Here is a 26,582-nt window from a genome sequence, read left to right as displayed (position 1 = left end):
GGAACTCTTTCCCAGGGTGGGTGGGGAGCGGGCAGGAAGTGACCATGGATGGCAAGGCTTCAGAGGCACCTACAGCTTCAGCTCCCACAGTAAGAGCAGGGACAGGAGGGCCAAGAACAAAAGAAACCCTTCAGACAATGACCACTGGATCTCTACCTTTGGCAGCCTGATTTCCGCAAATCAAGGGTTCTATGTTCTCAGCTCAAATCACTGGTCATGCCAAGTTGAGTAATTCCATGAAAGAAAAGGGGAAAAACTCCCAAACAATCATTTGTGGTTCCAGCCCACAAGAGAAAAGCAATTTTAAAACTGAGTCCATTTCCAATAAATCTGAATACTGGTTAGCATCATGATTCACAATGGAAGTATGTCTCCATCTTAAACTTTTATGGGAAGGTGAGGTTTTCTAGAAAGACTGAATGTATTTCAAATGTTTCTCCCTTAATTAAAAATTAGGTTTCTTCTACCAAAAAAGTCACTACATTACAAAATTGAAAGAAAAGGCAAAAATATCACCTATCACCACATCTTCTTGCCACTTCTGTAGAATATCAATGCCTTCTTTGTATTTTTTCTCCATGTGTATGTTATTTCTTTACATAACATAATCTCAGTAGATACAATAATTTTTATAGAGAAAATGCCCATTTTTGGTAAATATTCCAAAATCATATACCCCTTTATACAACAGAAATCAAGCACCATCTATGACCCAAACCCTGTACCAGGCCACTGTCCTCACCAAGCTTAAACTAGGTTTTAGATATGAATCCCAAGTGTTTTCCATGGCTTGGCAAGATGTGGGCAATGCAGGAGCGTGTGAGGCCTCCCCATGGCCGGATCATGCTGAAGGTCCACGTAGGCACCTGGCAACAGCTCTTCAATCTCTCCTCTTACAGGGACACCTGGACTATCTTTGGTTGTGTAGCCAGCCACATGACAACTATTCTGCTGTAAGAATCCCAAATTCTTATTACAGGGTAAATATATTAATCAAACATTGATCCTGGCAGAGGGATCTTTGACAGAAAGTTAGCCAGCTATCTAAGCACTTGGGTAATAAGAAATTCATGCTACTTACTCATGCACAATTTCACCTACTTTTAGATAACCATTAACTGTTACAAAGCTAAGGACTCCCATTACTTTCACTGTCCTGGTTCTGCCTTCAGCTGACAAGCAATATAATTACCAAGAACACACCAACTTATGGTGGCCAGAAGCTATGCCCTCCCCTCCCAGCTCTGACCCTGCCCCACAGCTCCCACAGCCCAGATGATGGCCTAGGGCAGGGGTGGCCAATCTTTTGGCTTCCCTGAGCCACAGCAGAAGAACTGTCTTGGGCCATACATAAAATACACTAACAATAGCCGATGAGCTGTAAAAAAAAAAAAAAAAAAAAAAAAAACCAAAATGAAAAAAAAATATCATAATGTTTTAAGAAAGTTTACAAATGTATGTTGGGTTGCATTCAAAGCCATCCTGGGCTGGATGCCATCCGCAGGCCGCAGGTTGGACAAGCTTGGCCCAGAGGTTCCCTGATACCACAGTGCTTCCACAATTCTCCCACCTCTCCCTGGGTAAGTGACCCAGAGCTGGGCCAATCACTTCTCCCTCTCGAAACCTGGAAGAAAACACAGATTGGCAGCCAGGTACTTGGGTACCCCTGAGGCTAGGAGGTCATACAGATCTGGGGTCTGGCATGACTGCATATAGTGACAAGCAAGCTGGGTCAGCTGGTGAGCAGAATAAAGAGACCGAGAGGAAAAAAAACCACATGGCCCCAGAGAGACGGCCTTGGTTCCTGACAACTTCCTAGTTCCCAGCCTTTACCCTTATCTTGCTGTTTAAAAGCCTCCTTTTGATTAAGCTAGTTTGAGTCATTTTTTGTTTCTTGCAAACTAAGCAATCATTGGCTGAGACACGCTCACACGCATCTGCTTCCTGAGCGTTCCCAGAGCACTGCCTACAGGTAGGGGGCTAAGAAGCTGAAACCCGATTAAACAGGTGAGAAGGGAACATAATCAGGGAAAACAAACAGGTTGGTGATACTCAATTAGGTATGGCTTAATGGAAAGGGAAGGGAGTGAGATGAACAATCAAGATTCCAGTCCATTCTACCACTGACTGTATGACCTTGAGTGGACCCCTTTCCACTAAAGCCCCTGTTTCTTCTTTTGCAAAACAAGGAATCTGGACACATGCCAGTCCCCACTTGCTTTCAGGATTCCTTGAAAGCACTGGACTTAATAGCTTTTACATATCCAGTAACATTAGTTTTAGGAGCAGTGTGGATTGCAGAAAATCTTGACTGCCTGAAGTTTACTTCTTCAGTCAGGAGACAATACAACACAAGCACCACCCTAAGGCTAATGGTGCCACATTTGTGGTTCTGAGTGACGGAGCTGGGGGGATTGGAGATCTCAGAGTTCGCCACCTTGAGCAGCATGTCCAAGAGAACTTTCTGGGATGAGGGAATGTTCTAGAGCTCTGCTCTCAATATGGTAGCCACTCTCACAATATTGTTGAACGTTCTTGAGCTCTGCTTACAATATGGTAGCCACAGGTGGCTCTTGAAATGAGGCTAATGTGAGGGGCTACATTTTTATTATGTTTAAATATAACTAGTTTGTATTTAAGTTTAAACAGTGATATGTGGCTGTTGGTTACCATACAGGACAGCACAGATGCAGAGGTTGAGATAAATAACCCCAAGACACAGCGAGAAGCTCTCCATCAGGGGCCTACACAAAGCTGTAAAACATCAGACACAGAGAGGCTGACTATGCCTGAGGGGCAAGGAGAAGAAATGGTGGCATCCAAGTGGCCTGAGAGGATGAGGAAAAGTCTGTCACTGTTAATGCACTGTGGGTTTGGCGTGGAGGGGAGAAAACGAGCAGGAGGAGTGTCCTGGGCAAAAGGAAATGATCTATGCAAAGTCATGGCTGCCTGAAGAAATAAAAGCTACCAGGGAATGCTAGAACATTCCATACAGGCAGAATCACTATCCTCCCTGCCTCTGGTGGCTGCACATGACCAGCCAGGTAACTCGGTTTCAGATAATGAGACACAAATGGAAGTTCATTAGGGACTCCTGGGACAGTTTTGCTCTCTGGATATAGTAGGGTCACCCTTTCCCCCTTGATGCTTCCTGCTTTGTTCTGCTTGGAACCGGAGGGGAAGCCAAAGGCAGAGGATTCCAAGAGGAGGAAGAAGAAGAACAGAAGCAGCCAAGCTCGAGGGTGTCACCACGGCACCCAGGGGCCAGCTCTGCTCTATCATCATCCAGACTTCTCATCAGGTGAGAACAATCCCTCACTGGTACATCAGTGTATGGGCAGGCAGACACAATCTCTAAATGATGTGAATTTTGGTACCTGGAGGTGAAAGCCTGGAAAATGTAAAAACGGCAGGACAGAGAAACCTGAGCAATGGGAGGTGAGGAGGGCCATACCTGCCACCCACAAGTGAATGGCAACTCGGTGACTTTTCGTAGTCCAAGAACATCTGGTCTAACTGTATGCAGCCTGCTGTACACTGGGACATGCACATGCACGGCTGAGCCTTCAGTGTTAGGGGAAAAGGAAGAGAAGTATCAGAACGTGGTCCATATTGGCTTCTCTGAGGGAGAATGATGAACTGAAACTTCTCTGGCAAGCAGTGCCAGGAAGAAACACCACTTTGTCAGGAAAGGTATGCCCGCTGATGGTCTCCAGTCTACAACCTGCCATCTGAATCCTTGCCAGGCTGAAGAAACCAACAGCTTCTGATTTGTCTCCCACCCCTCCCATACTGCCTTGTCTGCAAGAGAAAAGGCTGAAGGAGGAGGAAAGCCTTCCCCTGGCAACTGTCTGAGGAACACGCTGCTGCAAAATAAAATCCTAAAAACCACACCAGCTGTGTACACCCGTAACTTCTCATCACCAGAACTGCTCTTCACCAAACATTCTCCAGCAAAAGCACCTGAACAGGAAGCAAACCATAATAACTTCAACTTTCCGTGAAAAACCTCTCATTCTCTCAAGTATAAAATTCATAGTTTGGTACTAGAAATCACTTTCAGAATTATAAAAGACCATAATTACCACGCTCCTACTTTGGTAAATAACGTTTAAAATCTTGGCCAGGAGCGGTGGCTCACACCTGTAATCCCAGCACTTTGGGAGGCTGAGGTGGGCAGATTACAAAGTCAAGAGATAGGGACCATCCTGGTTAACATTGTGAAAACCCATCTCTACTAAAAATACAAAAATTAGCTAGGCATGATGGTGTGTACCTGTAATCTCAGCTACTCGCGAGGCTGAGGCAGGAGAATCGCTTGAACCCAGGAGGTGAAGGTTGCAGTGAGCAGAAATTGCGCCACTGCACTCCATCCTGACAACAGAGCGAGGCTCCATCAGGAAAAAAAAAAAAAAAAAAAATCTTGTTAGTACTCATGCTGCAAATATTTTCATTTACATAGAAGTGATAAAACAAATTCACTTGGAAAAAGTTCATTCAGAAGCAGTTTAAAGCATCCTTTGGCTTTATCTCAGGATCTCGCAAAGTCCAGAGCTCCCTGAATATGCCATCACTCTAACCCCAGAGCCCCCAGCTCCCCTCCAGGGAGGCATGCATAGCTTTGCCACCTCCAGGAGATGTCCACTCTTTCACTCAAATACATGGAGGCCTGGCGCAGTGGCACAACCTGTAATCCCTTGGGAGGCTGAAGCAAGAGGATTGCTTTAGTCCAGGAGTTCAAGACCAGCCTGGGCAACATGGTGAGAACTCGTCTCTACAAAAACTGTAAAAATTTAGCAGGGCGCAGTGATGCGCACCTGTGGTCCCAGACCCTTAGGAGGCTGAGGCAGGGGATTGCTTGAGCCCGAGAGGTCGAGGCTGCAGTGAGCTATGATTGTGCTACTTACTGTACTCCAACCTGGGTGACAGAGCAAGACCCTGTTACAAACAAACAAACACATAAATATAAATAACAAAAACCACTCAACTAAGAAATCTAATTCTGCTAAAAAAAAAAAAAAAAGTTGCTAATAATGCCCCAAATGTATGCTTTATTAACAAGAGTTAACATTTAATTCTAGAGTATTTCCAACATAAGATACATTCCTTCACGCTAACCCAGCCCATCACTGTACAAGCACTAATTTAAGTGAGCAAACCCATCAAAACTCTTGATAATTTATTCGTAAAACTGTCAACGGTTCATTACTGCGATTAAGAGACTAGATTTAGAGCTAAATAGATTGATATGAATCCTGGCTATGTGAACCAAGAGCTGCATGAGACATAACCATGTCATTCAATCTTTCTGTCCTCATCTCTTAAAAGATGGGCAGTAAGGCCAGACATGGTGACTCACGTCTATAATCCCAGCACTTTGGGAGGCCGAACCGGGCATATCACCTGAGGTCAGGAGTTTGAGACCAGCCGGTCCAATATTGCGAAACCCTGTCTCTACTAAGAAAGATACAAAAAATTAGCCAGGTGTGCTGGCAGGCACCTGTAATCCCAGCTACTAAGGAGGCTGAAGCATGAGAATCACTTTAACCTGGGAGGTTGAGGTTGCAGTGAGCCAGGATCGTGCCACTGCACTCCAGCCTGGGGGATAGAGCGAGTCTCTGTCTCAAAAAAAAAAAAAAAAAAAGTGGTAATACCTATGGGAATCATCTACTTGTGTAAAAGTGAAAACACAAAATGCTTAATACATGATAAAGATCATTACAATGACTATTATTAATATGTGATTTGCTTCATTGCAAAGAAAATAAGCTTTGTTGGCTGTTTCATCCTCTGCCATAGAACACATTTCTAATTTTCAATGTGTTATTTTCCTATTTCCCCTAACAATCACTCAGGACATTTTTGGAACTTTTATCAGAATAGGAGGTCCCCATGATTATCAGCTGCTGCGGCTTGAGGGCTCTACCCAAGAGAATTCATCTCCAGAATACAACATTTGGGGGCGTGACCCAACAACTGGTATTTCTACAAGTCCTCCAGGGAATTCTGGGGCATAGTTTGCAAACGGCTGGCAGAAATGTAGCTATGGGCCAGGTGCAGTGGCTCACACCTATAATCCCTACACTTGGGGAGGCCAACGCGGGCGGATCACTTCAGACCAGGAGTTCAAGACCAGCCTGGTCAACATGGCAAAACTCCCATCTCTATTAAAAAATAAAAATTAAAAAAAAAACTAGCCAGGTGTGGTGGTGGATGCCTATAATCCCAGCTACTAAGGAAGCTGAGGCAGGAGAATCGCTTGAACTCAGGAGGCAGAGGTTGCAGTGAGCAGAGATGGTGCCCCTGCACTCAAGCCTGGGTGACAGAGCAAGACTCCATCTCAAAGAAAAAAGAAAAACAAAGAAGTGCAGGCTGGGCACGGTGGCTCATGTCTGTATTCCCAGCACTTTGGGAGGCTGAGGAGGATGAATCGTGAGGTCAGGAGATCAAGACCATCCTGGTCAACATGGTGAAACCCTGTCTCTACTAAAAACACAAAAAAATTAGCCTAGTGTGACAGTGCATGCCTGTAGTCCCAGCTACTTGGGAGGCTAAGGCAGAAGAATTGCTTGAACCTGGGGAGTGGAGGTTGCAGTGAGCCGAAATTTGCGCCACTGCACTCCAGCCTGGGCGGCAGAGCGAGACTCCGTCTCAAAAAAAAAAAAAGGAAATGTAGCTCTGTGTGAATGCCACCAACCTGTGGCCCTCTGGCTGCCTCCCAGCTGCACGGTCCCGGATGGAGGCACCCTGGAGACTTGGCTTCCCCCAGCCTTCCCACATACCCGAGAGGGCAGCGCCAGAACCCAGGGCATCCTCCCTTTCAGCCTGGGCAGAAGAAAGGCAAACACAGCAGTCTGCAGGAAAGCCTGGGGCCAGCAGGACCAGACCCTTCCCACCCCTGCTGGTTTAACCATCCCAGTGGGTAGAATCACAGGTGAGGTTCCCCTGGAGGAGGAGGTTCCACACTAGCTCACACGTAAAGGCCCTCCTTAACATTCAACCACACAAAAACACATACATCAACGTTCACAGCGGTATTATTCATAACAGCCAAAAGGTGAAAACAATCTAAATGCCTCTCAACTGGTAAATGGATAAACCATATGTGATGTCTCCATACAATGGAATATTAATGTCATTTTAAAAGAATGAATTACTGGTATGTATTATGACATAATGAATTTTGAAAACATTATGTCTAATCAAAGATGCCAGACACAAAAGACCACATGTTACATGACTTCACTTAGATGAATGTGTTCAGAATAGGCAAATCTATAGAGACAGAAAGTAGATCAGGGGCTGTCTATGGTTAGAGGTGGACGGCAGTAGATTGGCAAGTGACAACTACAGGTTTTTATCTAGGGGGACAAAAAAATGTTTCAAAATTAGATTGCGGTGGGTCAGGCTCACACCTTTAATCCCAACACTTTGGGAGGCTGAGGCAGGTGGATCACTTGAGGCCAGGAGCTGGAGACCAGTCTGGTCAACTTGGTGAAACCCTGTCTCTAGTAAACATATAAAAATTAGCCAGGTGTGGTGGGGCATGCCTGTAATGCCAGCTACTCGGGTCGCTGAGGCATGAGAATCACTCGAACCCAGGAGGCGGAGGTTGCAACAAGCCAAGATCGCACCACTGCACTCTAGTCTGGGTGACACAGAAAGACTCCATCTCAAAAAAAAAAAAAAAATTGATTGTGGTATGGTCGTACAACTCTGTGGATATACCAAAAAACAACCTCACAACATTGAATTGTACATTTTAAATGAATGACCTGTATAGGATGTGAATTATATCTCAATAAAGCTGTTTTTTTAAACAAAACAAACCTATCCTTCTAAAAAACGCCCTCGTCAGAGCTGATCCAACCCTTCCTTCCCTTGTGGGGCTGTCTGTTTACTGAAGCAGGCAGTAGGATATACAGAGGACCAGGGACCAGGATGAGGTAAACAGGCACCCAGGGTATAATCCTTAGGAGACACTCACTCTCAAGGTCCTGGAAGTTCAGGATCCACACCTGCCAGGCCCTGAAAGGGAGTGCCTCCTTACATTTTGTACCCTGGACACCTGCTGGCCTCACTCTAGTCCCAGCCCTGATTTTGAGGCTGCTCATGTTCAGGGATGTCCACAAATTCTATCCCCTTGGAAATATTTTCAAACTACTTGTCATTCACTTGCTTTAAACTCTTCAATGGCACCCTGGTACAGATTAAAGTTCAAAGGGTAATAGATCAAGATCACCCCCTTTGGACATTCTCCTGCAGGCACACAGGCACACACTCCAGAGTTAGGGCAGCCCTAAGGAGGAATTTGCTGTCAGGTACTGCAGCATCGTCATGGGTCAGCTGGGATCCGAACAGGAGGGCAAGGATTCAAATCCAGGCCATCTGACTCTAGCATCTCAGCATCCAAGCCCTCAGCCCTCTGCCCCTCAGCCCTCCTACCAAGTAGCAGTGGCTCAGGTGCTATCTTGTGTCACCAATAACCTTAGCTCCAGCCCCCACACAGTGTTATGGACTGGTTGTTTAAATGCCAGCGATTCACCAGGAAGAGCTCAGTCAATGTTAACTCAAAATTGTTAACAGGCACAAAAATAGCAAGTCTAGGTAAAATCTTGCCATTCACTGTGACTTCCTTGACTTTTGAAATGACAAGCCAAGAAGCACAATGGGGTGTGGGGGTGGCACGGGGAGCGGGGGGAGATGGGGAGGTGATCAAGTATCTTTAACCATAGAAATCCATGAACAATCAGATTCTTGGCTTGCAATATTTTATCTTGAACCTGGTCTTTGTTCACCACAGAAAAGCGAAGTTATACAGAAAGTAAATTAAGAGCAATCTTAAAAATCCACGTCTCTGCCAACTGAAGACAATTTTTTTCTTCCTTGTTTTGCCCATGCCCTAAAACCCCGTAGAAAAAGAAAAGCTCTCCATTCGAATAAGTTGCAAATGACCAAGGAACATAAATATTGTAACAAGATCAAAAACAAAAACACGAGGAAAAAAAAAAAAAAGCAAGCACACTTTTCCGGGATTGGAAAGAAACAAGGGCAATCAAGATATGGGGAGCAACACTGCCACCACGTGGTGACGGTTTCTCAAGTCACTCTCCCAGGTCTGAATTGAGGTCAACCCTCTCAACGTGGCAGCAATCAGAATCCTGAGGAGTCTAAAAAGAAAGAATTCAGGCCCAGGCCCCATCCCCACACTCACTGACAGTGAGGGAGACAGCCAGGAGGGCATGTCTGGCCTGTGTTTTAAAGAATCTCCCCAGGTGTTTTTGGTGCACAGATGTCACTATGCTTGTATTTTCCAGCAAAGTTTCACCTGCAGTTATTCCTCTTATATCATCCACTAAAATTTCCCTCTGGTGTGTAAATTATTGAAAACTATATATGACACATATAAATCATCATGTTTCAAATGAGTTCCTAAGTTTTTCACAATAATATAAACTGGTCATCATAAAGATTCAGATTATATACTTCAGTTTAGGCATTACTGTTTATTACTGCTTACATCTCAATTGATAGCTAATATCTAATCCACTAAACTTAATGTTATTATAAATTAGGCATATTGACACAGCTACACCCACAAGACAAAGAAACCTTTGAACTTAAGTCTCACTGGACTCTTTTCTTATACAATGGGTTTCAAATCAATAAATCATTCTTATCTATACTAGGTTTTTGGGTTTTTTTTTTTACAAGATATGTAAAGTCTGAAAGCTTCTATTGTTGGTGAAATGCACAATGTAATCTGAAATGCTTAAAGGAAAAGTATAAGACTAAATTTAATTTTGTTCCCTGGCACCTAGAGGTAAATAAAATGATTCTTCCCCATTTCAAAGTTGGGAGTTGCCTTAAAAATTGTTTCTTAATAACAAAGGATTATCTTTTGCATAATACACTCAGAGAGAAAATTATGGAGATTATGTACTACCAGATACCTAATCAGACATTGATTTTCAGCATTTTTGTTTTTTTGGTAGGCTTGACAATTAGGTTAGAGCCCACGGCTGAGAAAACAAACACCCACACTGTGTCTCCCGTGCTCCATAAGAGATAAGGCCTCGCTTCTCGGAAAACGAAAGGGCAGGAAAGACGCAAAGTGCCACACATTTGGGTTCACCTGGCACACGGTCAAATGTTTCTTTAAACCTTACCATGTTTTTAATCACTGCCTGTTCCCCATCACACTCTTTGCTTCTTCAGATGGCACAAGTCTTCTCAAAAAAATATCCCTGATGACTCAGACTTATTTGAGACTTGAGATACTTGAGAGACTCCTGGAGCCCATCGCTTAGAAACCCAGGGCAGCCTCACAGAAAGGCCTAACCTAGGACACATCAAAAATCTGGACTGGATTTCCCATGGTTGTTTATCCTAAGCCCTGCCTCCTCACAGTGGACCCAAAACATCAGCCTCGCTGGGGGGCTTGTGAGAACTTCAGAACCCACCCTGACCTACTGCAACAGAGTCTGTCTTTTAACAGGATTTCCAGAGGACTCCAAGCACATGGTGTTTGTAAAACACTGCTCTAAACCATGATCTAAAGAAAGCCTCTTAATCAACAGCTGTGTTCAGGTCTTCATCTGATGGATCAGAGTGCCTCTATCTGCCTTACCTTCAGTACAGGCCAACGATGGGGATTCACAGTGAGGTTCTGAAAATGAGAGAATGCTGTCACACAGACATAAGTATCCTCAGAGGAGCAAATACGTCTCTCTCATGAACAGACACTTCTCAAAAGAAGACATTCATACAGCTTGGCCGTGCGCAGTGGCTCACGCCTGTAATCCCAGCACTTTGGGAGGCCGAGGCGGGCGGATCACGAAGTCAGGAGATCGAGAGCATCCTGGCTAACACAGGTGAAACCCTGTCTCTACTAAAAACATAAAAAAATTAGCCGGGTGTGGTGGCGGGCACCTGTAGTCCCAGCTACTCGGGAAGCTGAGGCAGGAAAATGGTGTAAGCCCGGGAGGAGGAGCTTGCAGTGAGCCAAGGTCGTGCCACTGCACTCCAGCCTGGGTGACAGAGCTAGACTTTGTCTCAAAAAAAAAAAAAAAGAAAAGAAAAAAAAGAAGAAGACATTCACACAGCCAACAAACATGAAAAAAAATTCAACATCACTGATCATTACAGAAATGCAAATCAAAACCACAACGAGATACCATGTCACACCAGTCAGAACGGCAATTATTAAAAAGTCAAGAAACAGATGCTGGTGAGGTTGCGGAGAAATAAGAATGCTTTTACACTGTTGTTGGGAATGTAAATTAGTTCAAACATTGTGGATGATGGTGTAGCAATTCCCCCAAAGATCTAGAACTAGAAATACCATTTGACCCAGCAACTCCATTCCTGGGTATATACCCAAAGGAATATAAATCATTCTGTTACAAAGATACATACATGCGTATGTTCATTGCAGCACTATTCACAACAGCAAAGACATGGAATCAACCCAAATGCCCATCAATGATAGACTGGATAAAGAAAAAGTGGTACATACACAACATGGAATACTATGCAGCCATAAAAATGAATGAGATCATGTCATTTGCAGGGACATGGATGGAGCTGAAAGCCGTTATCCTCAGCAAACTAATGCAGGAACAGAAAACCAAACACTGCATGTTTCGCTCATAGGTGGGAGCTGAACCAAGAGAACACGAGGACACAGGAAAGGGAAGAACAAATACTGGAGCCTGTTTGGGGGCGGCGGGGAGCAGGGAGAGCATTAGGAAAAATAACTAATGCATACTGGACTTAATACCTGGGTGATGGGTTGACAGGTGTAGCAAACCACCATGGCACATATTTACCTATGTAACAAACCTGCACATCCTGCACATGTACCCTGGAACTAAAAATAAAAAGAAAAAATTCAAATAAAAAAAAAGTATGTCTGCCCTTAGGTACGCTCTACAAATGCTATCTTAAACACACCCAACCTGCAGCAGCTTTGCTAACGCCACCCTCTGCCTAGTGTATAGTTACCAAGAGTGAATGGTCCTTCCACATACTCAACGTCATACAAGGCGTTCACCCTAAAAACCCATAGCACCAAGAAGAGAGAATGCACTTTCTGTAGTTTCTGGGGCAGCCAGAAGTGACCACCACAAACCTAAAGCATCACTGAAGCCATTTGCTTTACATTTAAACATGTAGCTTTCAGGATTCTATTTCAAGATCTATTTTTATCACAAAAACATTTGCCTTGCCAAGTCTTCAAGTAAAAATCACTGATTTCCTATTTATCATCCAGTTTCCCTTCAATGTAGTACCTGCTGCACACCTGACCTACTTACTATCCGAGAAGTAGGGACCCTCTGAGGTTCAGAATTAAAACCAGCCCTCTTAGACTTTGCTAACTTAAAGCTGTAATTCTTACAAGAGACCAACTGGTCACTGTTGAATTTAAAAAGAAAAAAAAATAGTCTGGGATTTGGGAATATTTGCCCTGGAGCTACCAGACATATGCAAGTAAATTTCTAAATATAAATTAACTTCCTATCTACCTCAGATAGGTTTCCAAAATAAAAAATTCAGATGCTTGCAACTTAATTATTTCATGGGGATTTTGTCTATAGAAAACAGTCACATATCCCTGAGTAAACAAGAGGCAGACTAATTTTGTTTGAGACAAGTTTGTCCATTATACTATTAGAGATGAGACTATCCACGTCTATCCACTGTGCCTGACTTTGTATTTTCTTCTCTCTTTACACTATATTTAGTTGGAGACACACTCCTTATTCACTTAACACCCTTCTCTCCAGGTTTTTTGTTTTAGCCCACCTATTTAAAAATAATAATCTCCAAATTACTGAAAATTTCTATTTTTCCTTTGCTAGTAACATTATCACTATTGCAAACACCATGGTTTTTATATTACCGTTGGTTCGTTTTACTAGTATCTTCCAAGTGGGATGACCTGGATGGAACCATATAAATATCCCTGCCTCACTTTTTCACCTGGAAGAAAGGTTGTAAGACTTCCTGTCCAATTGAAGTTTGCACTGCCAGAATATAAATGTAAAACAGGCAGTCATTTTGAGCACCTGAAATAGGTATTAAAAGGTACTGTTAAGATCTATTTCTCACAAGCACACTTGTGTGTCTCCCATGCCAAAGTCAGAGTGGGAATGCAGTGAGTCCAGCGGCTGCAGGCTCAGCTGCCCATGGCTCAGCCACCCAGGCAAAGCAGGAACAGAGTCTTGTGCACGCTCAGCTGGAGACAGTTTGCACAAAGCAGGGACCTCTGGGGAAAGAAACCTCAGAGCTCTAAACTGTTTTTGGATGTGATGTCTCTCAGCTGGAGGGAACATATGGAGACCTGCTGGCATGGGTCAAAGTGGTCACAGACCACAGTGGAGGGCTCTGGCATTGTACACCTTAAGGATGGGGAACAGACAGTGGCAGAGGACAAAGATGCCTGATTTGTCCTCTCAGACAGAAATCAGTTGCCATCCACACTCCAATGCCAATGCTAACTATTAGGGAGGCGGTCAGGGTGGAAGGGGGCGGGGGAGATTGACTGAAGTCAAGTCTGTACATTAAAATGCCCAGAAACATGTTTTCCATTCAGTGTTGGTGCCTGCCCAACAGGCAGACATGTGGCTACACTGAGAGTCCACACCCAACACAGATGCCTACAGGGAGCTTCCTGTAGGAAGAGGGAAGCACAGGCAGGACCACCTCCAGAAGGTCCCGCAGGGTCCTACATCTCTGGCTGCAGCCCAATGCTGTGTGCGGTTCAGAGCACGAGCTTTGGAGCTCAGACCCATGAGCTCAGGTCCTGCCTCTGGCTCCCACTAACTCCCTGGTTTGGGGAAGGTGATTTAAGCCACTCCCAGCCTCCACTCACCCACCTGTAAAATGGGTTTCATAAAAATGTTGACGTTCATAAAGTTGACTAATTAAAGGAAGTAATTCGTGTAAAGCACTTAGCAGAGTATAAAAAGAGCATAATATGTGGCTATTACTATACTAATTCTTCCTTAATAATCCTTTTATTCTCTCGTTTTCCCTTTGCATACACAGAACACTTAAACAATGCTATCCAGAAATTCAGCCAGCACCTCTTGGTTCCGAGAAGAGATAAGAAATAATATGTGCCTATAGAGACGGAGGAGGCATGAGAAGGGAGCTGAGAAATCACAAATCACTAAGTTTGCAAGAATCTGAGCCACTGACTTGCCTGCCTTTAGCAGTCATCAAGCCTGCAGGAGCTGCCGGAGATGGGTGACGAAGATGAACCTGTGAACATGTGTTAGGGGGAGAGAGGTGCTATGGGAGAGTCACGATACAAGGGAAGGGGAGGAAGGGAACTACGGGGATACTGAGGAAGAGCATTCTAGGCAGAGGGAACGGCCTGTGCAAGGGCTCAGGTCGGGCATGAGGGTGAGTTCAAGGATGGCATGGCACAAGCCAGAGGGCCTGGTGGGAGCCTGCATCAGAGGAAAGGTGGACATGGATGGTGATCTCTGCCTAGCACTGACAGGGGTCTCCAGGACATCTTCTTGCAGGAGATCGGGTGGTGGGGCACAGGACGGTGAGGAGCTGAATTGTTTGGGGTCTGATGAATCAGGGGTGATTACGGCCTAGGAACAGGAGGAGCAGCACCTATGCCAGGCTCTGTCCTGTTTGGTACTTTTAGCCATTACTTAAAGGCACAAAGGCCATGTTTATCCACTTGACAGGCAAATGTATACAACTTACTGGTCACCAGAATCAAGACTCAAAAGAATCACGAAAGGACTGCTCAAAACTGATTAATACTTTATAGGTACCGACTATTTGAGGAAAAAAAGCTTCTCAAGTATAGACATTACTCCCCCCGGCACCAAGAGATAGCGTCTCACTCTGTCACCCAGGCTGGAGTGCAGGGGTGTGATCACAGCTCACTGTAACTGCAAACTCCTGGGCTCAAGTAATCCTCCTGCCTCAGTCTCCCGAGTAGCTAGGACTACAGCTTCACAACACCATGCTCAGCTAGTTTTTATTTTTTGTAGAGACAGGATCTCACTATGTCGCCAAGGGTGGCCTCAAAGTCCTGGCCTCCAGGGATCCTCCTGCCTTGGCCTCCCAAAGCACTGAGATTACAGGCATGGGCCACCGTGCCAAGCCAGTAATCAATCCAAATTTAAATAATCGTTCATATCCCAAAGGACAAGATACAATAAGAGCCGAGAAAGTGAGTTAATCACTTAAAGCCGAAACAGATTAAGGTCAGTCTGCATTAATAGAGCAGTGGCAGGTCAATGGAAGGAGCAACACACTGCCAGAGCCAGAGGCCAGGTGAACACCAAGTTCAACTCAGGACTCCACGAGGGGCAGAGGTCTTCGGAGGACAGGACTTGGACCAGGGGTTCCCCAACAGTGACGAGGGCAATTCCCCTGGAGAAGAGAGCTAAAGGAGCAGCAGCTTCCATGGTCCTCCATCATCTGAAGGGCAGGAAACAGACGCAAACACATTCTGTGTGGCTTCACAGATCAGAGAAGAAGTCAGGAATGAGAGGACAGGGAGGCAGGATGCAGCTCAGTCTATGAATGCTCGTTTAGAAACTTGTAACTGTTCTGCGATGGAGCAAGCAGTCATGCGTGGCCCCTAACACATTCTGGCCACTGCACAAAGCATTTCCAAGCAGAAATTTCCAAGTGACCACACCCTGTGAGGTATGGCCACTGCAGCACGGAGGTACTCTTTATTAAACACTGAAACTCGGGTTCCGGCACCCCTGTTCTACAGCTTCAGACATGAATCAGTTTCATTCCTCCTCCAGGGCCTCCCTCTGGTGGCTCTGGTTCCCACTGTCCCACTCCACACCCTCTAACAGGGTGCTACAGGACCTGAGAAGAAGAGCCCTTCTCTGCAGCAAGCAGGCCTCTCCACGGGGCAGGGGAAGCGAGAAGCAGCCATCCGGCTCAGGCTGGCAGCAAGAGAAATCAAACCCTGGCCAGGCTCAGCAAGTCCACCGAGGGGCCACCCACGGCAGGAATACTTTACAGGTACAAACCACTTGAGGGAAAAAAAAAGGTGCTGGTGAGTGGCAGCTCCATGGTGCCTCCACATGGAAGGGCTGAGGCAAGAGAGGCAACGGGCCAGGCTCAGCAAGTCCACCGAGGGGCCACCCACGGCAGGAATACTTTACAGGTACAAACCACTTGAGGGAAAAAAAAAGGTGCTGGTGAGTGGCAGCTCCATGGTGCCTCCACATGGAAGGGCTGAGGCAAGAGAGGCAACGGGCCAGGCTCACCAGAGGGACCTCCACAGCATGGGAGGTGACATTACCCTGGAAATGTTCGCATCCCTGATTTTCTTTCCAGTACTATGCATTTTGAATGCTTTAAAAAAATGTACACTTTGGGAGGCCGAGGCGGGTGGATCAGAGGTCAGAAGATCGAGACCGTCCTGGCTAGCACGGTGAAACCCCATCTCTACTAAAAATACAAATTAGCCGGGCGAGGTGGCGGGCGCCTGTAGTCCCAGCTACTCGGGAGGCTGAGGCAGGAGAATGGCGTGAACCGGGAGGCGAAGCTTGCAGTGAGCCGAGATCCCGCCACTGCACTCCAGCCTGGGCGACACAGCAAGATTCCATCCAAAAAAAAAAAAAAAAGTATCAGTAATGATAGCATGCTGCCTTGTCTCAATCAGTGTGGCAACAGACATAATTAATCCCAGGTTATAGGTGGTAACTTTAGACAGCCTGTTCTGGTTCACAGCTCCTAAGGGGAAAAGCTGGGATTTGAATGCAGACTCCGAAGTCCACGCTTTGGTTACAGGGTAGCTAGTCAGACACCAGGAGGACAGCAGAGGCCCCCTCCCAGATACACACCAGCAATGTCAGGGGACCATCAGGTGATGGTCAAGCATTTGTTAACTGTTTCTCTAAAGTGAGAACTGGTCACAGCCGGCACCAGGGAGGGGCGGGCTCCCAGTAGATACAAAACACCTGAAACTGGTGAGTAGCAGCTTCCCAGTAAGATCTCGGTAGCTGGGCGAGTGGGCTCAAGCATGCGCATTAAGAGGCAAAATGGCGGAGTTTAACTGGTGCATAGCGCTCCTCTAGGAATGCTAGACTGGACAGGGAAGAAAGCCTCAAGTAAGCACGCCTACAACTCCAGTAAACACCCTGCGCATGCTCCCCCGCAACCCCCGAGTGCTAGCAGGCCACTGCACATGGGGACAGCCCACCTCAAGGGAGGAATCAGGGGAGAAGGAACGCAAGACCCCGGCAGTATGCCAACATATAAAACCCCAGGTCAAAAGACCAAATCACACACTTGATCTCTCAAGCTGCCCACCTGACCATCTTCCAAGTGTACTTGACGTCCTTTCATTCCTGCTCTGATATTTTTAGTAAACTTTCACTCCTGCTCTAAAACCTGCCTCAGTCTCTCCTTTTGCCTTATGTCCTAGGAGGCCAGAAGTGAGGTTCCTGCAGACCTGTCCGGATTCACCACTGGTAACGTTGTGACCACTCTCAACATCAGAGCTCTGCGCCCGTTTATGGAAAGGTTACCCTAAATGAGCTCTAAATTCCTTCCCTAAGAAGTGTAGGGTAACCTCTAAACTCCCTCCCTAGTTACCTTTGTGACTGCCTCAGACCTGCCAATACTGAAGAGGACAGCGCCCTGCTTTCTTACCAATATGATGGGGCTCCCAGGGTCCTCTGTCAGCTGGATGTTTGCTGCTCTTTTTGAAGTTTCATTTCAGGTAGGGGCCTTACCTTCGTATCTGCTGGAAGCATCGCACGCCTTCTGGGGGGTGGCTACTCGGAGGAATATCTGCTGCCTCCAGGAGTGCCTCCGGGTCTTCACAGGGGTCCCACCAGAATCACCAAGATGGTTTGCTTTGGATTCAAAGTCCCTAAAATTATAAGATGATTGATTTATGACTAGTGGGGAGGAATTCACGAGATTTTGCTAGCTTAACAGTTTTTTTAAACAAAGCACTAAATTATCAACTATCTTTGTATAAACAATCACAGAAGTTATATCAAGCTCACGGTGGGTCATCATTCCTAAAGAACGGCTTTCTTACAGAATTCTTTTCATAAAAAGAGAACGATTACATGCCCTTAAATGATTTCGATTGTAACAGAGACTAAGAAACATGTTCCACAGATCATAGCTTCCAACTGGGCCTCTCTTGGTGCCACTTTGAAAAAGAGAAACTGCCTAAAGGGGGAAAAGCAGGGGCAATGCCAAGGGGCCCCATTCTGCTCTCCTCTGTACATGGGAATATCTGCTCAGCACAGGCCCATGTCTCCAAGGATTCCCACAAAAAATGAAACAAGTTGCAATTTAATTACACAGAACCAGCAAGGCAATAACTATGCAGTCAATTGATGATGATGTTTTAATGTGTATATTTTTTAAACTACAAAATATAGTTATCAATATATAAACACAATCTAATCATATTTTTTTCCTATTCACAGGACAACCTGAGAAGACCCTTCTAATTTATACCTAAGTTGTGTACCTGTAACTAAGCAATCCCCTCAACTTACAGATTAGACGTCCTGAACAGATCAGACATCCTGATTTGAAACAGCCATATGCTCACTACCCAGAAACACTGGTCTCAGAGACTTGACGAAGATTTTCCTTAAGATAACACTTAAATAAACTAATCCTCAATCTCAAAACTGAAGAACAGGTTGGTTGCACATTTTTTAAAATGACATTCAGTAAGAAAAAAGTATAAGAAAGAAGATACAACAGATTTAGCTGAAATGATTTTTTAAATGACAAAACAGTAGTTAAAACACCTTGTATATCTAATGATATTCAACACTTAATAACACCCAGGGTTGATATATCTAAATTAAGCCCTACCTTTTGGTGTTCATAAAGTCAGAGGTGTTATTTTCATCTACAGGAGCCAGAAATTTTAGAAAATTTGGCACAGAGGAAGAAGAATGAAGTTTTTTCCGCAGGGCATTACGGTAGGAGATGCTAAGAGTTTGGTTGAAAAAAGAGTTTAGGATAAAGAAACATAAAAACAAAGTATAAAATATAAGCTTCAAAATAAACATTTTTGTTCTAATGCTAAGAAAAGTAAACTAGATAAGAAAGTAAAAGTAGTTCACGAATGAGATTTAACTTTCATTTTCACCAACAAAATTTGATTTTAAATGAATGGGATAATTTTTTAAAAACGAAAACCAATCCATTTTCCAAATGACTCTTCCTTTCAAACTGGGAAAAATAATTCTCCTAAATCAATCAGGAAGTTTCTGATATAGCACAAATGGCAGTGTACATGATCAAACACAGATGTTAATCTGTGTGTGTGTGCATGTGTGTGTATACACATGCATGTTAAGTGTCCACTAGAGCAAGGAAATGTGAAAATAAGCATATAAAAAACAATTTGCAGCAGGGTACAGTGGCTCACACCTGTAATCCCAGCACTTTTGGGAGACTGAGGCAGGCGGATCACTTGAGGTCAGGAGGTCAAGACCAACCTGGTCCACATGGTGAAACCCCATCTCTACAAAAAAAAATAAAAATACTAGCTGGGCATGGTGGCATGTGCCTGTAGTCCCAGCTCCTCGGGAGGCTGAGGCAGAAGAACTGCTTGAACCCACGAGGCAGAAGCCGCAGTGAGCCGAGATCACGCCACTGCACTCCAGCCTGGGGAACAGAGTGAGACCCTGTCTCAAAAACAAAAACCCAAACACAAACCAATTTGCCATTAACATCTATTTTCATAATTTTAAGAAAAGTAATCAACAGTAAAATTAACTTGGTTCAAATGACAGCTGAAAATAAGACCAAATATAAACAAAGACACAGACAGACACACATACACACATACACACAAACACACACACAGTGGCTCTGCTTCCTGCATGGACATTCCCCCCATTCAGCACGTCCTCATCAGTGTGAACTCCCCAGGAAAACAGACAACACCAAACTTGCCACATGAGTGAGCTCACCTCTTTGGCACAGCATTCCCACTTTGTTCTCCACTGGAATTATGTTTTAAGTACTTAAAAAAGTTTGGCGAGGAGGCGGAGGGGTTAAGACGAGGTGGAGGAGCAGGAGCTGAAGACTGACCTGGGCGGTGCTTAGACTCACCCACAGGTGAAGGATCCACACTAAACAGCAATCAGAGAAAGCACGGGGGGGGTTAGCAGGAGAGGGGGCGCCAACAGGGACACGGAGCAAACAGATGGAAGGAGCACAACTGCTTTTGTCTCGTTGTTCCAGTAACACTGTCAGAGTGGAGCACTTCTTCCACTCCTCTTCCTCATCTCTGCTCGCTCTCTGGCAAAGGTAGTTTTCACTAAAAAACAGAGTATATCGATGGCCATTCTTGACCATCTCCCACGTGTTTATGCTCCCAGCAATACTTTTTTTTTTTTTTTTAAATAGGTCTCACTCTGTCACCCAGGCTGGAGTGCAGTAGCACGATCATAGCTGACTGTAACCTTGAACTCTTGGCCTCAAGCAACCTCCCACCTCAGCCTCCCAAAGGTCTGGGATTACAGGAGTGAGCCACTTCGCCCAGGAACAATAGTATTTCTTTCTCTATTTCCTTTTTCAGGAACTGGCAAGAAAAAAAAAATTCAATTAAAGTATAAACAAAAGCAAAAAAAAATCTGAACTTAAAAAAAATATATTTCCCTTTAAAATGAACAATATCCTGTCCTGAATTTCAATGTCTTATTTCCTGCAGATAAATCAGAAAAGAGTTCACAAGAGGGAAAGAAAGCAGAATGGGCCATGCTAGCGAGGCAGACAGACAGGCATCTCCCCATCCCTCTCATTACGGATGTGTAACATCATCTATTATGAAGCCACATTCTTCACGGAGAAAGGAAAAGTACTGATACTGAGTCCTACCAACTCTGGCTTTTGAGAAACAGCAGACTTCACAAGAGAACTAGGACTCTCCAGACAGGAATGTTTCCATGATCACTGAAAACGCCAACAACAGAGGAGTAGGCAGGCAGTGGTGAGGCAGAACAGAAGTAGTGTGTGGACAGGGTGTTAAACACAAGAAACTTACAGGGCTACAACCCAATGATGCGTGTCTCTAAAAGCGTGTATTTATTAAGCAGTACCTTCTGACGTGTCCCCTGCTTTTGGGATCACCACTACCCCACTGAATTCCAAACAACCAAGAATTCTTTCCAATGGCTGATAGAAAACAAAGCTGGGAGGCTCTGCTCCATCGTCCAGGGCTGTTAATGCTCACACTTCTTTACTCAGAACATTCCAAACACTTCTGTACTACGCACACTCTCAATGATTCATGTATGAACTACATGAACACACAGGTCCTGGGACTTCTGCGGCTGCCAGTCAGAAGAAGGCAGCAGCTGTACACAGGTGTGACCCTGATTCATATTAGGTGAGGGATTTTTTAAATTGCTTAAAGTTGTTTTTAAAGATCACTCTGTGTCCATTCATAGTCTCTGGCACATAGAGTCAAATGAATCACTAAGGGACACTTGGAAGGAACAGGGGGAACTTCTGAGTACCCTTCTCCATAACCAGACGATTCTAACTGGTCACTGAAACCCAACTGTTACAACGAATAAATCTTGTTAGAAGAATCTAGAATTCTTACAGTGAGAGATTTTAGAAAACATCTACTCCAATTTTGTGATACAGAGAAGTTTAGCAAATTTGTCCACATCACAATTAGTTCACAGTAGAGCTAGGACCAGAAGCCGAGGCACCCCTGTCACCCCATAAGGTCAGCATACCTCTCCTGCTCTGCCTGTAGGGGTCACCGCCTCTCCCTCCCGCTGTAGCCCTGCTCCAGGGCTTCGGATGGGGAGACTCATCTGCTTGCCCTCTTCCTCACAGCAGCAAAGTTCCACAGCCAGCAATGTCTCTTACTTTGTTTGAGGAGTAATGACTGCGCATGTCAGGTAACATTTTTGCTCACTTTCACCTGCTTCCTGACAATGCATGTATCCATTGCTTGTATACACACCAGCAGCTCGAACAAACATGTCACTGCTTCCAGTTTTATCTCTTTGAACCAAGAGTAAAGCCTTACTCGTTTCTCTCGCTCAGTAAACATACCTGGGATGCACATACCCGGCTAGTCACAGATATGCCCCAGCTATTTATGCAACAAATGTAAACAAATCTTACTTTCGTTCATGAGGCGTCTCTGTGCTCACTGAGTGATACCTCATAAGTTTCCTTTGCGAAACCCCCGGGGACCCCCGGGCAGGTTGTGGAGGTTCCTGGCATTCCATGGGGAAGTGACTCAGGGTATTTGCTCGCCTCCTGAAGGCCTGCTGGGGCGACAGCGGAGCTGGCTCTTCTGGGAGATGACTCTCCGAGTCACTGGACAGGTCCTCCGAGGAGCCGAGCAGCTTAAAGGAGCTCTCAGAGATGGGCAAGGCCTCCTTTTCACACACAGATGGCTCCTGACAGCAAACACACAGCAGATCAGACACGCCATGGGGAATTTGTGGGATTTATAAATCTCTAGTTCCAGTGCAGGCAAACATTTCAGTATCTGAGTATGTGTTCTGATTATAATGCCATCTAGAGGCCACCACCAAAAGCAGAAGAAAATGAAGGTCCATTAAATAAATGCCAGCTCCTCAAGGACACACTGCTGGCTTGCTGGAGAAGTGGGAAAACTGGCCAAGTGCAGGAGTGGAAGACATAAGCTACAATCTGTAACGTTCTGGGCAACGCCAAGAATAGTGCCCTCTCTCTAGAAAACAGGACTGTTTCCTACAGCTTCTAAGGAGTGTGAGTGCTGGACAACTTGTCTCCACGGCTTAACCAAGTTCTTTATCTTTGCCACATGTGTTCACTCATGTTAAACCCACATTTTAAAGCTCTCTCCGAATCTGATCTACTGTTGAGATTCAACTTCATAATCTGAGATTAAGAACTGTATCAATATTCTTAGAATATGGAAAATCACTCTGTAGGCACTTATTGCTGCAATTCAGGGGAAATAAATTCTTTCTGCACCTCAATTTCTTCATCTGTAAGAGGGTATAGTAAAAATTTATCGGAGTTTCAAGAACAAAGCAAGATAATACAACCAAAAGTACTTTTTAGGTTGTAAAATGTTATACAAACGTAAGGTATTGTTTTATTAGGTATGCAACAATCTATGGAGTGCTCAAACATTTGCTGAGAATCATGACAACATTTTAAAGTTGTATGCCTTCACGATGCATGCTTTTTCAAAGGAATGAACTACTACCACTCGAGCAAACTGATGTTTAGCACTGCACCCAGGACGTGGCTAGTGGCCAGTATATTTTTAATATATCTAAAATATTTAAAAAGAGGAATTGTAGCAGCTTTCCCCTATTGAAATTGTTGAAAGGGAAAAAATAAATCAACATGAATAAACAGGAATGAATATATCTAATAGTGGACTGGAGACTCTGAATTCTACCTGTTCATTTGATACACAGTTGAGTGCCTTTTAGGTAGCAGGTATTGAGGGTTTTAATTTGAAAAAAAATGAAATTTGTTTATTAAAGGGAGAAGTTACATATATTTAATTTTATAAAAAACATCAGCATACTATGAAATGTTGATTACTTTCATAACTCAAGTTTCTCATTCTTCAGGACTCAATGGCTGTGAAGATTCTTTTAAGGATTTAAAAGTCTGTCTAAGACAACACATCACAGAAGACAATCTTCATCATGCAAACCTGTTGATCTAAGTTCTTATTAATATCCCTCCAAATTAGATCAAAGAGCTAACCCTTAGCTTAACTGGACAACTGAAAGGGCCATTTTCATTTGTCAAATTTCAGGGCTATTTGGCTTCTTTGCATCTCGTAGGTGACCAATTTATTAGAACAGATCAAATTACATAAAATAGAGTATCTTTATAGCAGTTTCTCAATTCAAGATGAATAAAAGATGTAAAGAAGTACGCATAAACATACACAATACACGCAAGCAGCTTCTGAAAAGTAGCATCTCTCTTAGAATGACTCTAGAAATTGAAATCTTAGATAGACTTTTATAACTTTTTAAAAGAATCTTCACAACTATCGAGTACTGAAGAATGAATATGTATATATTACTATTTCTGCATTTTGGAGAAAAATAAAAAGCAAGCAATAAGGCTTACTGGAAAGCCACCTGAGTGACATGAATTTCTTCATTGTATCTCTATGGACACTGGTCTGTCTGGAATGCCTTCTTCTCTGTTCACTTCCATAGGCACAATTCCTACACCAAGATTTAGTCCAATAGCATCACTGGCCCCTTACCCCTCACCTTTTTCCTGGTTCCACTGACCAAACCTAACTTCCCCTCCCCTTGCTCTTCTGACATTGAAATTACCAATGTCTCTTATTTGTAACTTCTGGGCTCCTACCACACTCTGCTTGATGCTGCAGCTGTTTGTGCATCTGTCATCTCTCACCTCCTAGGTAACTGCCTACATGAAAGGGGCTGTGTGTGGTTCGTCTGTATACAACAAATAGACAAAAGGTTTTCCACACTTGCAGTGAATTGCAGGGTGGGATCAGTGTGTATTAGACGGAGGCTGGACGACGCTATGTTCCCCTGGATTTTAGCTTAGAAACTCACATTTACAAGACTGCTGTCTAGCTCCTCACTCCCCAGAGGGGGTCTGCAGACCAGGAGCAGCAGCATTGCCTTGGAGCTCGTTGGAAATGCACCATTTCAGGCCTCCTCCAGTGCCTACTGAACCAGGATCTGCACTTTAACCAGAACCCCATGATGAAGGCACCTAAAATTTGAGAAGCACTCATCTAAGGAAGTGTATCTCAAACTGGGCCCTCTATCACGTTAGTAGGTGGTACAACTGAGTAGTCTGCCATGAGCATTTTTAAAATGGAACAAAATATCAGTTTGTATTATATGTTGTTCACAGTAAATATTGTTTTGTTAACTTTTAATTTTGTGTGTGAATGTGTAGGTATGTGTGTGTAGGTATGTGTGTTTGTGAACTACGCCACAATGTGAAATGTGCTTCTTGCTGTAGGTTAGAAAAATTCTGAAAGCCATGTGTCTAGGAGGGATGGCAGAGGACTGTAAACCCTGCCTGTGGTAAGGAGCTGGACTCCGCAAACACTCCCTCCCTCACTACTGCAAAAGAGAGTCCTCTGGTAGCAGAAGGGAAAGCTGGCCCCCCAGCACAAGACCCAAACCTGCTTTTCAGCAGTTATAACGTTGAACTGGCCAGGTTTAAATATGATTAAATGTCTGGAAAGCAAGTTATTAAAAGAAGGACATAGATACTTGCTTATTTAAATAAAACAGTAATGGTTCATTATAATCATAGAGCCAGCTACAGGATAAAGTTTCAGAAATTTAATTTCCCCAAAAGTGGGGGAGAATGAAAGGGGGTGTGGAAGTTGAAAAATTAACTATTGGGTACAATGTTCACTACTTGGATAAAGGGGTACACTAGAAGCCCAGTCCCCACCAGTATGCAATATACCCATGTAATCAACATGCACATGTACCCCTAAATCCAAAATAAAAATGTTTTTAAACAAGAAAAATTTAAGTTGTATACTCCTCTAAATTCACAAATCCACTTTTTGAAGTTTTCCCAATATTAATTATTTTTTAATAGGAAAATCTACTTGAGAAAGAAATCCATTGATTGTATTGTGACAAATTAGATCTTACTTGTCTCAAATTGTGATCTTGTTTCTTTGTTTATGGAATGACCATCTGCTTTTTTTTTAAATTTTATTTTTCTTTTTGAGACGGAGTCTCGCCCTGTCGCCCAGGCTGGAGAGCAGTGGCTCGATCTCGACTCACTGCAAGCTCCGCCTCCCGAGTTCACGCCATTCTCCTGCCTCAGCCTCCCTAGTAGCTGGGACTATAGGCGCTAATTTTTTGTATTTTTAGTAGAGACGGGGTTTCACCGTGTTAGCAAGGATGATCTCGATCTTCTGACCTCATGATCTGCCCACCTCGGCCTCTGAGAGTGTTGGGATTACAGGCATGAGCCACTGCGCCTGGCCCCATCTGCTCTTTCATGTAAAACTTTTATGTTATGATAGACCTGCATGACCAGTCATCCACCTGTGCCAAGAAATTTGGAAGCAGCAAATGATTGGAGGCATGTAGACAGGAGATGAGCAAGACCGATTTGTTGGTTTCTTCAGGGTGTCATATAAAGAGAAATGTGCTTACTTTGCTGGTGTTACTTAATGTACTAGACAGGGAGCTATCCAGATCCACACTGCTGGAGTGTTCCTGCAGGCCTCTGGCTTTATTACCCTATATAAAGAAAAGGCAGTCGAGTTATGACCCTGGAGGCTTTTGCAAAGGCATCAGCTAGAAGCAGATTGGTCCATTTAAATAAGCTGAGGAAAAAAATATATCTACTGAGAAATGCTACTAAGGATATATGTACATTAAAATAATCAACATTTCCATCATTTAAAAAAAAAAAAAAAAAAAAGACACTAACCTAAACGTTCCAAAACACCTGGCGGCTGAGTAATTTGGCAGGGGTGACAGGCAGGAAGACAAGACAATTCGTCTATAAGGAAAATCAAGCGCTCAAGCAAGCCCACTCAGCAACTCCCTCCCCTGGGTCACAAGTCATCATAA

The 26,582-nt window shown here is 44.2% G+C and overlaps 1 protein-coding gene across 27 annotated transcripts in view; it reads right to left on the bottom strand.

The window, feature by feature from the left end:
* The window catches only part of TBC1D1 (TBC1 domain family member 1), a 249,960-nt gene that overhangs the window by 68,040 nt on the left and 155,338 nt on the right, over window positions 1–26,582 (bottom strand). For 12 of the 27 annotated variants that reach the window (XR_013417136.1, XM_028847986.2, XM_078001547.1 and 9 more), the window contains 5 exons: window positions 26,160–26,246; window positions 22,141–22,421; window positions 19,965–20,126; window positions 18,856–18,975; window positions 17,742–17,881 (listed from right to left, as the gene is read on the bottom strand). Coding sequence is in view for 26 of the 27 variants with exons in the window: in XM_028847986.2 (XP_028703819.2) it covers window positions 17,742–17,881; window positions 18,856–18,975; window positions 19,965–20,126; window positions 22,141–22,421; window positions 26,160–26,246 (790 nt within the window). In the remaining variant the exon portion in view is untranslated. 27 annotated transcript variants of the gene reach the window in all.

Source organism: Macaca mulatta, chromosome 5 (assembly GCF_049350105.2).
Source record: "Macaca mulatta isolate MMU2019108-1 chromosome 5, T2T-MMU8v2.0, whole genome shotgun sequence".
Taxonomy (NCBI): Eukaryota; Metazoa; Chordata; class Mammalia; order Primates; family Cercopithecidae; genus Macaca; species Macaca mulatta.
Note: the sequence above shows the minus strand (reverse complement) of the source record. Positions and strands in the feature narration are given on the sequence as shown.